Source organism: Xyrauchen texanus, chromosome 24 (assembly GCF_025860055.1).
Source record: "Xyrauchen texanus isolate HMW12.3.18 chromosome 24, RBS_HiC_50CHRs, whole genome shotgun sequence".
Taxonomy (NCBI): domain Eukaryota; kingdom Metazoa; phylum Chordata; class Actinopteri; order Cypriniformes; family Catostomidae; genus Xyrauchen; species Xyrauchen texanus.
In genome coordinates this window covers 14,311,002-14,325,607 of record NC_068299.1, presented here as the reverse complement: position 1 = coordinate 14,325,607, position 14,606 = coordinate 14,311,002, and the positions used below count along the sequence as shown (strand labels likewise).

The 14,606-nt window shown below is 42.3% G+C and overlaps 1 protein-coding gene across 1 annotated transcript in view; it reads right to left on the bottom strand.

The window, feature by feature from the left end:
* Positions 1-6,423: 6,423 nt before the first annotated feature.
* Positions 6,424-14,606, bottom strand: part of LOC127617465 (synaptotagmin-14-like) — a 50,373-nt gene continuing 42,190 nt past the window's right edge. Inside the window, exons 4-8 of the mRNA XM_052089437.1 lie at positions 14,006-14,277; positions 11,998-12,447; positions 11,415-11,604; positions 10,339-10,395; positions 6,424-6,737 (exon numbers count right to left, since the gene is read on the bottom strand). Of these exons, the coding sequence (XP_051945397.1) occupies positions 6,424-6,737; positions 10,339-10,395; positions 11,415-11,604; positions 11,998-12,447; positions 14,006-14,277 (1,283 nt within the window). The remainder of the gene's footprint in view (positions 6,738-10,338; positions 10,396-11,414; positions 11,605-11,997; positions 12,448-14,005; positions 14,278-14,606) is intronic.

Here is a 14,606-nt window from a genome sequence, read left to right as displayed (position 1 = left end):
CCCGGTGGAGGGCCGGGAGGAGAATCCTTTGTTTTTTCATTTGCCACACCCCCTGACGGGGGCTGTGGTACCCACATTCTCAATAAAAGAGCTATTTCCTTTGCCTCTGGGTCACCCGGCAATGTGCTTTCAGATCACAACAGTCCCGGTACACTGGACGCGGCGATCCCGCCTTCCGCCTGCCCACGACTGTTCCCCGGCCGGCCGGTTCAGACGAGTCCAGAGGACGCCAACATCAGACCTCCTCCTCAGTCAAGAACCCGCCCCCTGCCGGGCGCGTGGAGCAAGGTAAGTGCTTTGAGTCTATTCTCAGCACCTCAGCCTCAGGCCGCAATGAAGCCGCCCGACGTTGCATTACCTGTTCCGCCCCGCTGCGAGGCCCCGCCGGGTACGTCCAAAATACTCGTCCCTTTGGTGCCCCTAGCGCAGAGCTGGGAAGCGTGGCTTTCGCTTCCCAACGCATCACGCTGGCTGCACCGGACCATTCGACTCGGTTACGCAATTCAGTTTGCCCGGCTCCGCCCCCTTCAGGGGCGTCCGCTTCCGCAGTACACGGCGAAGCACGCCAGTTCCCTGCGCGACGGAAATCGCGACCCTCTTAGCCAAGGGCGCGGTAGAGCCCGTCCCTCCAACCGAAATGAGGAAGGGTTTCTACAGCCCTTACTTCATTGTACCCAAGAAAGGCGGTGGCTTACGACCAATACTGGACTTGCGAGTTTTCAATCGGGCCTTGTTAAAACTCCCGTTCACAATGCTTATGCAGAGAAATATTCTGGCTGGCGTTCAGCATCTAGATTGGTTCGCAGCGGTGGACCTGAAGGACGCGTACATCCATGTCTCAATTCTGCCACGACACCAACCCTTCCTACGGTTCGCGTTCGACGGCCAGGCATTTCAGTCCAAAGTCCTCCCCTTCGGCCTGTCTCTGTCCCCTCGCGTCTTCACGAAAGTCGCAGAGGCGGCCCTTGCCCCGCTACGAGTAGCCGGCATCCGCATTCTCAACTACCTTGACGACTGGCTCATCCTAGCACACTCTCGAGAGTTACTATGCACACACAGAGACCAGGTGCTCCGGCACCTCAGCCACTTGGGGCTTCAGGTCAAGTGGGAAAAGAGCAAGCTCACTCCGGTTCAGAGCATCTCTTTTCTCGGGTTGGAGTTAGACTCAGTCTCAATGACAGCACGCCTCACGCAGCGAGCGTGCTCAGTCGGTGCTGGACTGCCTCGCTTCTTTCAAGCCAGGCACAGTGGTCCCTCTAAAACTTTTCCAGAGGCTCCTGGGGCATATGGCGTCCTCCACGGCGGTCGCCGCTGGGGTTGATGCATATGAGACCACTCCAGCACTGGCTCCAGACTCGAGTCCCGAGACAAGCATGGCACCGCGGCACACATCGGGTAAGGATCACCCCGCCTGCCTCAAAACACTCCGACCCTGGACAGACCTCTGCTTTTTACGGGCAGGAGTGCCCCTGCAGCAGGTGTCCCGACGCGTCCTGGTCACAACCGACGCCTCCGGTCCGGGTGGGGTGCCGTGTGCAGCGGGCACGCAGCAGCGGGCCGTTGGAAAGGGGCCCCGCTGCTTTGGCACATCAATTGCCTGGAGTTGCTGACCGTCCTTCTTGCTCTCAGGAAGTTCCTCCCGTTAGTTCGGGACAAACATGTCCTCATGAGATCAGACAGCACCACGGTGGTGGCGTACATAAATCGCCAAGGCGGCGACGCTCCGCCACATGTCACAACTCGCCCGCCGTCTCCTCCTATGGAGCCAGCAGCGACTCAAGTCGCTGCGTGCCACTCACATCCCGGCAAGCTCAACATCGTAGCGGACGCGCTATCACGACAATGCCTGCCCAGCGGGAGTGGAGGCTTCACCCCAGTCGGTCCAGCTGATTTGGGAACGGTTTGGCAAGGCCCAGGTAGACCTGTTTGCCGCCCAGGAAACCTCCCACTGCCCGCTCTGGTACGCCCTAACAGAGGCTCCCTCGGGACAGACGCTGGCACACAGCTGGCCCTCGGGGCTGTGCAAGTACGCATTTCCCCAGTGAGCCTTCTTGCACCGGTGCTGTGCAAGGTCAGGAGGACGAGGAGCAAGTCACGTTGGTGGCCCCCTACTGGCCCACTCGGACTTGGTTCTCGGAACTCAGGCTCCTCGCGACAGCTCCTCCCTGGCGAATTCCCCTGAGAAAGGACCTCCTCTCTCAGGGACGGGCACACTCTGGCACCCGCGCCCAGACCTCTGGAACCTCCACGTCTGGTCCCTGGACGGGACGTGGAAGAGCTAGCTGGCTTACCGGCGACCGTTATGAATACCATCAACCAAGCCAGAGCTCCCTCTACCAGGCACCTTTACGCCCTAAAGTGCCGCTTATTCACGAGATTGGTGTTCTTCCGAGCCGAAGACCCGCAGAGATGCGTGATTAGGTCAGTGCTTCTGTTCCTACAGGAGAGGCTGGACAGGAGGCTGTCCCCGTCCACCCTCAAGGTGTATGTTGCCGCTATCGCCGCCCACCACGATCCTGTAGACGGCAAGTCTTTGGGTAAGCACGACCTGATCCTCAGGTTCCTGAGAGCGCTCGGAGGTTGAATCCCTCCCGGCCAGGCCTAGTTCCCTCCTGGGATCTCTCGGTAGTCTTGGCAGGACTCCAGAGACCTCCCTTCGAGCCGCTCGAATCAGTTGGACTCAGGGCCCTCTCTCTCAAGACGGCCCTGCTGTTCGCGCTCACCTCCATTAAGAGGGTCAGGGACCTGCAAGCGTTCTCTGTCAGCGACACTTGCCTGGAGTTCGGTCCGGCAGATACGTCTGTGATCCTAAGACCGCGACCGGGCTATGTGCCCAAGGTTCCTACCACACCATTCCGAGATCAGGTAGTGAACCTGCAAGCTGCCCGGGAGGAGGCAGACCCAGCCCTTTCGTTGCTGTGTCCAGTGCGCGCCCTGCGCATTTACCTGGACCACACACAGAGCACCAGGCGCTCTGAGCAGCTCTTTGTCTGCTTTGGGGGACTGCAGAAAGGGAATGCCGTCTCCAAACAGAGGCTCGCCCACTGGGTTGTCGATGCCATCACACTGGCTTATCACACCCAGGCCGTGCCCCTACCCTTACGGGTCCGAGCTCACTCAACAAGGGGTGTTGCGTTCTCGTGGGCACTGGCCAAGGGCACCTCCCTAGCAGACATCTGTAGAGCCGTGGGTTGGGCAACACCCAACACCTTCGCGAGGTTTTACAACCTCCGCGTTGAGTCGGTTGCGTCTCTGACAGCCAACTGACAGCCAACTCCCATTGGCCCTTTTCAATAAGATCAGAGGTGAATATCGGCGCTCAAGAGAGACCCCTAGTGTCGCTTCTCTGATACAACGTGTCGTTCCCTCCCTCGGGGAACGGAGGTTACATACGTAACCAAACGTTTTCTAGTCACAATGCATTAAACATCTTACATTTTAACATTGTGCTTACTACGTCATACTATTTTACTCCGTTTGCCAAAATGAAACAGAGAATATCTCTTAACATGACAGAAAAAGCGGTGTGTTTTGTGAGAGATGAGGGATTGTGATTGTGTCTCTTTATCAAACTCGGACGGACTGATAGAGGTGGGGTTTGGGTAAGATTGCTTAATGTCAGTTAGGGGGATTTTGTCCAGTGCCAGCTCTTTAAGACTCTTTCACAAGGTGTGTTTCATAACTCCATTATGTGCCGTAATATGTGCTTAATTGCAAACTTACAGTTCAAACCATACCAGTTCACACAGTTTGGCTACCTGCAGTTCTTGACATTTTTCTTTTCTTTTTTTTTAATTGAGGGGAGGGAAAAACAGGTTCACACATCATCAGCTAAGTGACATGATAATAGCTCAGAATAGAAATAATAGCAAATAACATTACACCAAACCTACACCACTCTCTTCGTTCACACACTTCAGGATAATCGGAGACATAATTTTTGCACTTTCGATTTTGCAATTTACTGTGATTGTCACCCCCAACACTTCAGACCAACAAATAAGACTTTATCACATGCCAGCCCATCTAGAATATGGAAATGTTAACAAATGTGCAAGAAATGTACACAACAGAGCTTAGATATCCCAAATTACCCATGGTCCCAGATTTCTTTAATTCTAAATCTATACTTACATTATACTATTTTCTATCAGTCTCTTTTGCACCTGCATGACTGTAACAAGAAAAAAAAGAGTTGAAAGAGTTTTTTTTATTTATTTTTTACATTTAACTTGTCATATTTTGAAAGCACATTGAGTGACATTCACAAATAAAGCTATTTCCATAGAGAAAACAATGTCAATGGAACTGTGAAAGTAGAACAAATCTACAACTCCATACTGCTCACAGAGCTTCATACATTTACCAAGAAAGAGTTTTTTTTTGTCAATTTTCTCAGATATAGATACAAAAATAGTTCAGCAAAATGTATGTGCCGTTTACAGTACGAAACAATCACTGAGTGAGTTTGACCATCGCTCAAGAAAGGAAAATAAACATAAGACATATTTCACAGGTTCACTGCACAGAGATTAGGACACTTTAAACACAGAGCTAAAGCACTGAGAAGCCTCATTACCATCCCATTTCTATGAATTCACACCTACACCCCTGGCCCACTACTGGACATTCAGGCAGAACACAGGATTTTCCATCTGTAGTGTTACAGTACTGTGGTTTTGGTCATAGGTACTAAACTTGACCATTAAGGATTGTGAGATCACACACATATTATATAAAAGATTAACCCTAAGTGGGAACAGTCAGCTGTTGTTTAATTATGGCAAATATACTCATATTGTGAACTAAATTAGCACTGCAGCCTTTATTTCACCACTTAATGGAAACTGTTCAGGTTTCATAAAGGTCTTACCATTTAGAAATGTCACAGAAATTACTCTAAAGTCCAAGGGAGTGCTGATGGTATGTGCTTATTGTTCTTCATAAGAATGATGTTATAACTCCAATATATTCAATTCACTCCAATACAGCACAGGCTGTTACCAAATCAATGTCCTAGATAATGTCCAAGTCAACTATTTGGAGAGTTTACCCTATTACAGATGATTTACAGTTGCAATAACAGTAATATTGGTCATATTGTATAATTTTATTTTGAATTACCCATTTTCTGTGGTCTTTTTTGGTAATCTGGATTTAAGGATCAACTCTTGATTTTATTGGCATTTGTACTGTGTAGACTTAACTTCTGTCCTGTATTTTTATATTTGTATATCATAACTCCATATTTTTATATATGTGTATACATTACTGGCATTACATTATGATTATGTAATATTTAAATTGTATAATAAAGAAAGGATTATACCATTAGTTGGTAACCTGATATAAAAAATCATTAATGAAAGATTTTCATGTTTTTTAGACATACAGAAAAACCTTTTAAAATGTGTTTTGTTATTTTATATAAGCATGTGTCAAGTTATAAAATATCTATTAATGACATAATATCTGTATTTTGATTATTATTATGTGTATTCTATTAATATAAATAATTTTTTATATACTTTTAAATATTATTAAAATATTTCAAGTTCCCCACATATTGGGCGGTAACCTTATATTGAGAACAGAAAAAAAAAACAACCTTTTTCCTGTATTTTTTATGGTGTTTTCCTGATTGCTAGGTATTAAATTCAGAACAAGAGGAATAAAATAGTTGAAATATCATGCCAGATGACAGGCTGTAATTGAAGCCAGGATTTCTACTCAGAAAATGGATTTCCTTCCGATAGTCACTGAATTAACTAAATCACATATTAGAAAAAAGTCCTAGATAATCTGACAACATATTGAGGAAACTAGTAATTTAAGACATATAGATGCATCAGTTAAACTATACATTAAAATGTCTAAGGATGATATACTGTATATAGCCAATACAACAGTAACTGCACCTCTGCACTGTTTTTAGGTCAGAGTAAAATATAATCTCAGGACAGAAATTATAATCTGAGCCAAGACAATTATACTTGTCTCATCTCATCTCTGCAGATAATTTACACTTAAGCCTCAGGCCTGATCATTGATCCATACAAACATACATTCTCTCTCTCTCTCTCTCTCTCTCTCTCTCTCTAAAATTTCCATACCTTGTAAAAACATTAAAACCATCTGAGCAAAACAAAAATAGAAACATTGAGTCAAATAAATCTAAAGAAATGTAAAACTCAACCTCATTAGTGTTTCTTCCATTAACTGTGTGACATCTCTAACCCTGTTCTCACCATTTGCTCCAACCCATTTCCATGAATTTGGAGGGAGAGCAGATAACGTTTCTCATAATGCACTGTAGTGGGGGCCAGCTCTGTCATGTTGGGGCCGTTTGAGGGCCTAACCTGCTCTCTGTCCCCCGCCCCATTTCTCACCTTACACACATAATTGTCATTACTTGTAAACATTCTACGACTCCAAAAGACTGTGCCATCGACACACCTGTTGTCCCTTTGATTCTTTCATCTGAGTCCAGTGTGTCAGCTCCTCCTCTCCAGAGCTGTTCAGCCCCAGAGAGATCCAGCCAATCATCTCCTTCCGTTTCATGCTGCGTTTGTTATAGACGGATAAGATGAGTGTGACGTCAGAGAGCTGGAACAGAGCTACTTGGAACACAAAGGTCTCCTTGTAGGTGGGGTTGGGTTGGCCACGGCAAATGGAGGTCTTGCACTTGGACATTTCCTGACCCACTGAGTTCAGTAGAGCCAGCTTCACATATGTGTCTGAAATAGGATGACATAGTCAGTCAGAGAATGCTAATTAACCACTTGATGATAATAAGTAACACCCTTAGGACCATTCACACAGGGCACGTTCATGCCTGATCTCATATAAATTAAGTGACTGTAGCAAAAGTTTTACAAAACTATATTAGGTGGCTCCTTACATGTATCGCAGCAGATCTGACTAGAAATGCCCACAAAGTCCACTATCTTCCTACCTTAAACCTAACAAATAGTGTCATAAAAAGCAAATGTGACATGAAAAACTCAACTGCTGAAGCAGCCATGTTATTTGTGGTGCTTCTATGACATTTTCAGCTCACATGTCGACTTGCATGCTCACCAGGACTCGTACCTTGGTTCTCTACGTCGCAAGTGCAATGCTCCATCAGTTGGGTTACAATGAAATTTGATAGTGTTCAAATAATCTTGTAAATGTATTTGGTTATGTAATGCAAATGTTCAAATGTAAGTCATGGGTAAAAGTGTTTTGGTGTCTTAAGATAGCATAGTTTGAGGAACTGGGCGAAGAGTAAATGTTTGTGAACTGATAAGCTGCCCTTTTACTCGTGATTTGTGTGCAAGTGAATAAAAGCAATTGTTGATTTAGCACCAAGTGTTCATTTTACCAAGATACTGATGCAATACAAAAAAGCCATGTAAAACTAATTTTGCAAAAATGTTGGTATAGTACCGTGTTTCCATACGAAAACAGTGAGTAACTGGACAGCTGAAGGCAATAGAACATGTGTGTCTAGAGATTCACTTTTAACAGTTGAACTACATTCTACAGTCTGAACTACATAAAAACGTGGCACCCATGGCACAACACACTTAAAAAGAGTTGAAACGCATTGAAATGGACCAATAATTAATAATCAGTGCAAATGAAAGCAAGAACGCATCATGTGTGAATAGCCCCTATATGATTAAATCAATGCTGAGCTTTAAAAGTAAATATGATTTCACCAGATATATTTTAAATGGCTTTCCTCAGAAAGTAAGATAAAAACGTATAATAATAATAATAATAATAATAATAATAATAATAATAATAAGCATACTAATAATAAAACATATTCACAATTATTAATTGGGGAAAAAATAAGAATGGTTGATTTGGAAGTTGCTAAATGTTAAATTAAGTAACAGAAAATAGTTGTGGTGCAGTTATTCTCATCATGGAGGTTTTCAATGCCACAGTTCTATCCTGGCAATGCTTCAATCTCTTAATTTATCTGAAAATCAATTGATACATTAATACAGGATGGAATTCATTTCCTGAAAATTGGCCATTTAGTTTATTTTCAGCTATAATGCTCGACACAAATCAATGCTCACTGATTAATAATTGAGTCCCGCATCACTCCTTGTGTCTTTGCCTTTCAGAACCTTTTGAACTGCGATTCTACAGACACATTCAGAGCAGTTTCTTTCACCAGATATAATTGAGAAAGGAGTTGAACTCCTCTGAGCATGTATTCTGCTGCCCTGCCTGTCGGCTTACACTAGAGTAAAAGAAACACATTTATTTTTTTAAAGAAAAGAATTCTCTCTGTGTCTTTGTATTAGGGTTACGGTTCTTTTTCTCGATGAATGCAGGCTTCCTGTTGAGTCATCCTGCTGTGTTTTGGAAAAAAAAACGACTTTTCTTCTACTTTTTAACTAATAGAGGAGCCAAACTAAAGAAGCCCTGATTTCAGAGATGGGAATGCAGACCCATACCTGGCACTGAGGAAATCATTGCCAGCTCCTCAAGCTGAATGTGAGAGCATATCAAAAACAGTTAAGCTGATTAGCCTCAGTTATGCAATCATTTAAAGGGGTCATATAATGGTACATGCACTTTTTCAAGTTGATTGTACTGAAATGTGTGTTGGCTGTGCCTGTACACAACCATCCTATTATGATAAAAATCCATCCAGTGTTTTTGTTTTAATCTCCTTATATATTTTCCCCTGCCTCAAATCGAGCCGTTCGACCATGTGATGTCACACGGTCGGAAGCCCCTCCCAGGATTGTTGAATGACAGCAGTGTTTCAACACAGACCCACCCTCGCTCGTGAGCGAGCTGTCAATCATAGTCCGTCATCATTGTTGATACACTGGAGCAGAATGGCGCCTAAGCGATTGTGGTTTTTTGTTCTTCGGTGTAATAACGAACACAGCAGTCATTTTGATGTTCCTAAATCTGAACCGCTGAAGACGCAGTGGCTGAGTTTTGTTTACGATGGGAATATTCCCCACGAGCAACGTCAATGCGTTCATGTTTGCGCGAATCATTTTTCACCAGACTGCTTTATAAACGAGGGTCAGTATAAAGCTGGTTTTGCTAAGAAGCTGCTGCTGAAAAAAGATTTATTAACTATTTATATTCCCTCTGCACCTCCAGAAGAAGTAAGTGTAACGTTTTATTAACCTTTATATTAATTTTTGCAAATCGCGAACCCTAACGGAGGGGCGGGGTGACCAAAGCTCATTATCATTTAAAGTCATATGCACAGAAACGGCGTGCTGAAAACAGAGCTGTTTCTGAGCAGGTAAAATTAGTGTTTTCTTAAAATACTAATGAGAATTTTTAATAAAAGTATATTACAAAGTTTTCATTTAGACCCTAAAGATTCATATTAACTTGTACAAAAATGGCATTATATGACCCCTTTAAGGAATCTGAACACTTCCTGCTGCAACTACAAAAATCAAACTTCAGTAGCCTGTCTGATAACCTACAATCCTGGTCGGATGCTGAGCAAAAATAATTTAAGGAAAACAAAATTACCTTCCTGGATTCATTTTTTTATTTTTTTTTAAAATCAGAGCAGAGGATACATCTACAGCTATTCTTAAATCTTATTAAGTTAGGAAATGTAAATGAGACAATGTCATTTTGTTCATAAAACATTTGCATAAACTAAGACCAGCATTGCATATGCCAACATGAAATAAATATATAATAATTATGCCTGTGCTCCTTTAGTTTTGCTGGATGCATCAGTCTTGAGTATGCCAATTGTACTAGGCCTTTCTTTTCAACAGAATAGGGGAGCTATCCACAAACTCTTAAAAATAAGAAACACTCACATGTCTATGTGTCTACAAAGATCTCAACAGAGAGGAATATTGTTTGCACAGGACTGGCCATTTGGTCTACAACTACATGTCACACGAGTCATTTAATCCAAACAAATGATCTAAATATAAAGAATTGAACATTTAAAAAAAAAGATACAAGTTTATGGGGTGCATGCAAACATCACTACAAAATGGCAGAAAACAAAATACCATTTCAGTACCATACCATAAAACAACATACAGTAATGTTGTCTAAAATTACAGTTTGAACCTTCTCCATGGATGAAGACTAAATGCACTAAATGCAAACAAGCTTTGAAGACTTTCTAAATCTTCATTCTGTTTTTAGCTTTACATGTTTTGTGTTAATTGTTCCTACAGATTGCCTAACACTCAGTAATATCCATGTAGAAACATTCACCTGTGTAATCAACATGATAAGTGATGGAACTATGAGAGAGGTGGCGTAAAAACAGAAAGATTAAAGAACGGCGTCCAGCTCTGATACATCTAACCACAGAAAACTCACCTCGAATTATGTACACCTGCCCACCTATCAAGTGCTTTAGACAACAGAACAAACCATCTGACAACGGAAGAGGAGTTATCAGAGAGGGAAAGGGGAAAAGAGAGAGAGAGAGAATGCAAATGACAGCAGGAGAAAAAGACCAGGTCAAAAGGCTGAAGGTGCAATGACAACACATTAGGTTAGATGTAACAATTGTTCAACAGCACATTGCATCACTTCAGGTTAAGGGCTAATGCATAAGAGTGACATACAGCCTTCACCAATTCATAATGCTGTCTAAAGGTGCATGACAAAGTGCTGACCACAATTTAATATAACTTAAAATTGAGTGCATTTACATGCACATTCTTACACCGATTATGCTTAAAAGCTGACAACACATAAGGTCATGTAAATGTATTAAACGGCTTTCCTTAATCAGGAAAATTAAATGGTTATCATATGACTAAAGCATAAACCAATCGACACACGTAGTCTTTTGCCCATTACTCAAATTTCATTTCTGCATGTATAAACTTACTGCAGTTTCCTACTGGCTTATCCAATATGCACAAGTGTGACTTTACATTTTGACATCAAAAGTAGAGAATAACCTGATTATATCAAATCTCATGTAAATGCTTTTTTTCTTTTTCAGTGTATTTGTGTGCAAGTAAATGCATTCACTGATGGTATCTCTATGCAGTTATGAGTGCTTTCAGAAGGCTTATAAGGCTCTTATATGAAACTCTTTGACTGAAGTGTGACGGAAGCTTTAGGGAGGTTATTCAAGGCACTGTTTTTCAGCAGGTTAGTATGACAGAAAATTACTGAAAGAGAGGGAGGGGGCTGAGAGAGGGAAAGAGAGAGAGGGAACAGATTTTTGAGGGAGCTTTTGGGGGTGAAACTTCTGAGGTCACAGTTGTTGGGCTTTGATCTTTCATAACTTTTTTTATGGTAATACAGGAACTACATGACTTATCTGATGCTGAAGTGCTCTAAAACGGCAAAGATCTTTGGAAAAGCATGTTGAGTGGTTGTGTGTTGGGTTATGTGTTCTAACAGAGAGTAAACATGTTGAACAGCTTGCAACTCACTGGGAGGTTTGTTTACGGCCAGGTTTTTGAAGTGGCTTCCTTTGATGACCTCCACAGAGAGGCGCCCTGTAGTGGCATTGTACAAAAGCCCCAGCAGGATCTCTGGAGCTGACCCTTGAACTGCAGACGGGAACGATGAGGCTGTTTCACTGCATGACACGTCTGACATGCTTGCCAGAGAGTCACTGCCCTAGAACACACACAATCAATGTGAAATTATTTATATAAGAATATGTGTACCATTATTTTGCCAGGTTGGACATGACTATTGATGAACATCCTTGCTGCTGCAGGAACAACATTCCTGTCACCAACTGGATTTTAGGGTTAGGTTTAGGGTTGGGGCTTCAATAGCATTAATTTCAACCTATAAATCTTATCAGTTTTATTAACCTAGCCCTTCCCTTGTGCCTTCAAGGGCACAAAAATTCCATTAGGACCTTGCAAAAGAAGTTGTTCCAGGAACACATCCTATTTGGCAAAATGATGGTTGCCAAAGTACTCCATTCACACATGTACCCCCCAGGTATGTTTAACACACTCAGGTATGTTATAATGAACTGGCATGTTCTAACACACTCACGGGTATGTTGCAGCAGGGGTCCAGTATGATGGGGACAGACATCTTGCCCTGCAGGTTGAGTTTGGTGAGGTAAAACACCTTCTCTCCGAGAGCTTTCTCCTTCTTCATCCTGCGCACGCCGTACAAACGGAACCGAACAGCATAGTTCATGATCATCTCTGACTCGATATGGCTGAAGTGAAATGTCTCTGTGAAGACGGGACAGGGGTCACGCTGGATGATGGTTTTTGCCCTCTGTTTTTTGGTGGGCAGCAGCACCAGATGCACCTGCCAGGAGATGTTCCCAGAGCGTTTGAGTGGAGGAATGTCCGTAAGTGCAGTTATTGTGACAGACAGACGCTGGTCAGACGAATCGTAGTCAAAGACAACATCGAGGGTACCGTACTGAGTGAGAGGCTCGGGGTCATAACCTTTGGGAAGATGAGCAGCTGAGCCACGTGCAGAGAGATCCTACAGAGAGGGTTGACAGATTAAGTGAGAGATTTAGAGGAAGTGAGGAGTAACAGTTACCATCAGAGTGGAAAATTAACTATATATTTGTGTATATATTTATATGTTTATTGATACTTTTGTAGTCCATTACTATGGAACTTTATCTTTGGCTTCTCACAAAAACACAGTAAATGACAATCACACAAAATCTCATAAATAATAATGAAAAACAATCATGTAAAAGGAAAGTCCCAAAATCTCTTTTAAAATTAAACAAATGGATCATGACTACATAAATAATTTTTTCATGATTAAATTAATAAGAAATTTAAAAAAAATGCAAATATATATTGATGCATTCACACTACGGTATGCCTGGCCATGAGACTGGATCTCTTTTTGGTCCACGTATTCAAGACCTGAAATGGGTGTCAGACAAGGGAGACACCCAAAATGTGCTTTTGAAGGGCTCCAGAATCAGATTTGGGACACACAGCTGTAGATTGAAACGGTACCTATGCTAAATATGTTTAGCTTTATATAGACCTTTATACGACAACATTATTAAATCCATAAGAGACCGAGTCATGTCATATTCAGTGATGGGTGAAGATATTTTCAAAGATAAATGGCAAAGCCAAAATCTTTATTGCTATAAATCATAAAACACTGAAGTTCAAAAGTTACACTGAAGTGGCTCAGAGTAAGAATGCTGCAGAATTACCCTATATTAACCTATAAATTATTACGCAGGTTTCTGAAGCACATGAGTGTTGAATTATGAAGAAGTTTGTGCGTGCATCTGTGTGGTTTTGTGCATGTGCTTTTAAGATAATGGAAACCATGAAAGTACTTTAGCAAATTACATACGATAGCAGTGCCCTAAATAACATATTGTGTTAAAAAAAGACCAATCAAAATGCCCATTTGAATTAAGTTTTTGGATGAGCAAAAGACAGAAGCAGCAGGGCAGTGGCCACTCCAATTTTCAAGCCAAGTGTATTTTGAATGCAACTGTTACCAAAAAATTGGGTTTTACATCTTTGATAACTAAGTCCTGATTATTATAGGTAACAAAGTATTTTGGTCAATTTGGTCAGTTCAATCGATTCACACCATCCACAAATAATTTGCTTGAAACTGTAAATTCTGTAATTCTACCCATCCTTATTTTACTCGTAACCACATTACTTTTTCCATTGTTTGTAACACAAAAGAAGTTATCGTAAATATGATCTGCTCTTTTCCAAACAAAGAAAATGCATGGTTATCAGTGGCTCTCAAGTTCAGTTGCAATTTTGCCAAGTATATATTTTAAACTAAATATATAATAGTAAATATTTTAGGTTGAGGTTTGAACCCCCTTGCAGCCCTTGTTAGCCAAATAAAAACTTAAAACCCTAGACTAAAACTGTATTATCTAAATATACACAAAGTATATAACATCTAAATAATAACAAAGTAGTTTTTTCCCCCTTTGGTCTTATTTTACCTTGGGCACATATAGTGATTGCCAATGGTGCCCCCTTCAAAAAAAAAAGGTGCATTAACAAAGATGGCTAAAACACAAACAAACCTCTGGGCTGAGTACAGCAGTGCTGTCGCTGGGTACGTCTTCTTCATAGCCCTTGTTGAGGAAACTCTCAGTTTCCTGTGGTCCGCTGACCTCACTCGGACATTTCCCATAGCTGTGTCTGGGGCTCTCGCTCCCATGGGAAAGGTCACACTTGGCATCATCCAGGTCAGAGGGCGTACATGACATGCGTGGTGAACCATTCTCGTCCATATATGGTGGAGGCTGCAGCTCGTCCAGTGGCGGTGTCCGTCTCATCCGTTGGATACAGTTTACTGATGGAGGGGGGATACATATAATATATAAACATTTAGTCAAATGTAATTATTCTGAAAAATGTCTCCATCTTAGAAATTTAAGGGAAAATGAACTACATTGTAGTAGGCTGCCATTTAGACACCATTTGGACTGTCATTTAGCTTACACTGTGCATTGATTGGAGTGACTGCTCCCCTGGAGTAACCTATAAGCTTCTTGTTATGGGCAAAATTGAACAGGATTATAATCTCAGTTATTCTTAAATTTGTGTTTTTTAAACTACCCATAAATGAAAATTCTGTTATCATTTACCCACCCTCATGTTGTTCCAAACCTACATGCTTTC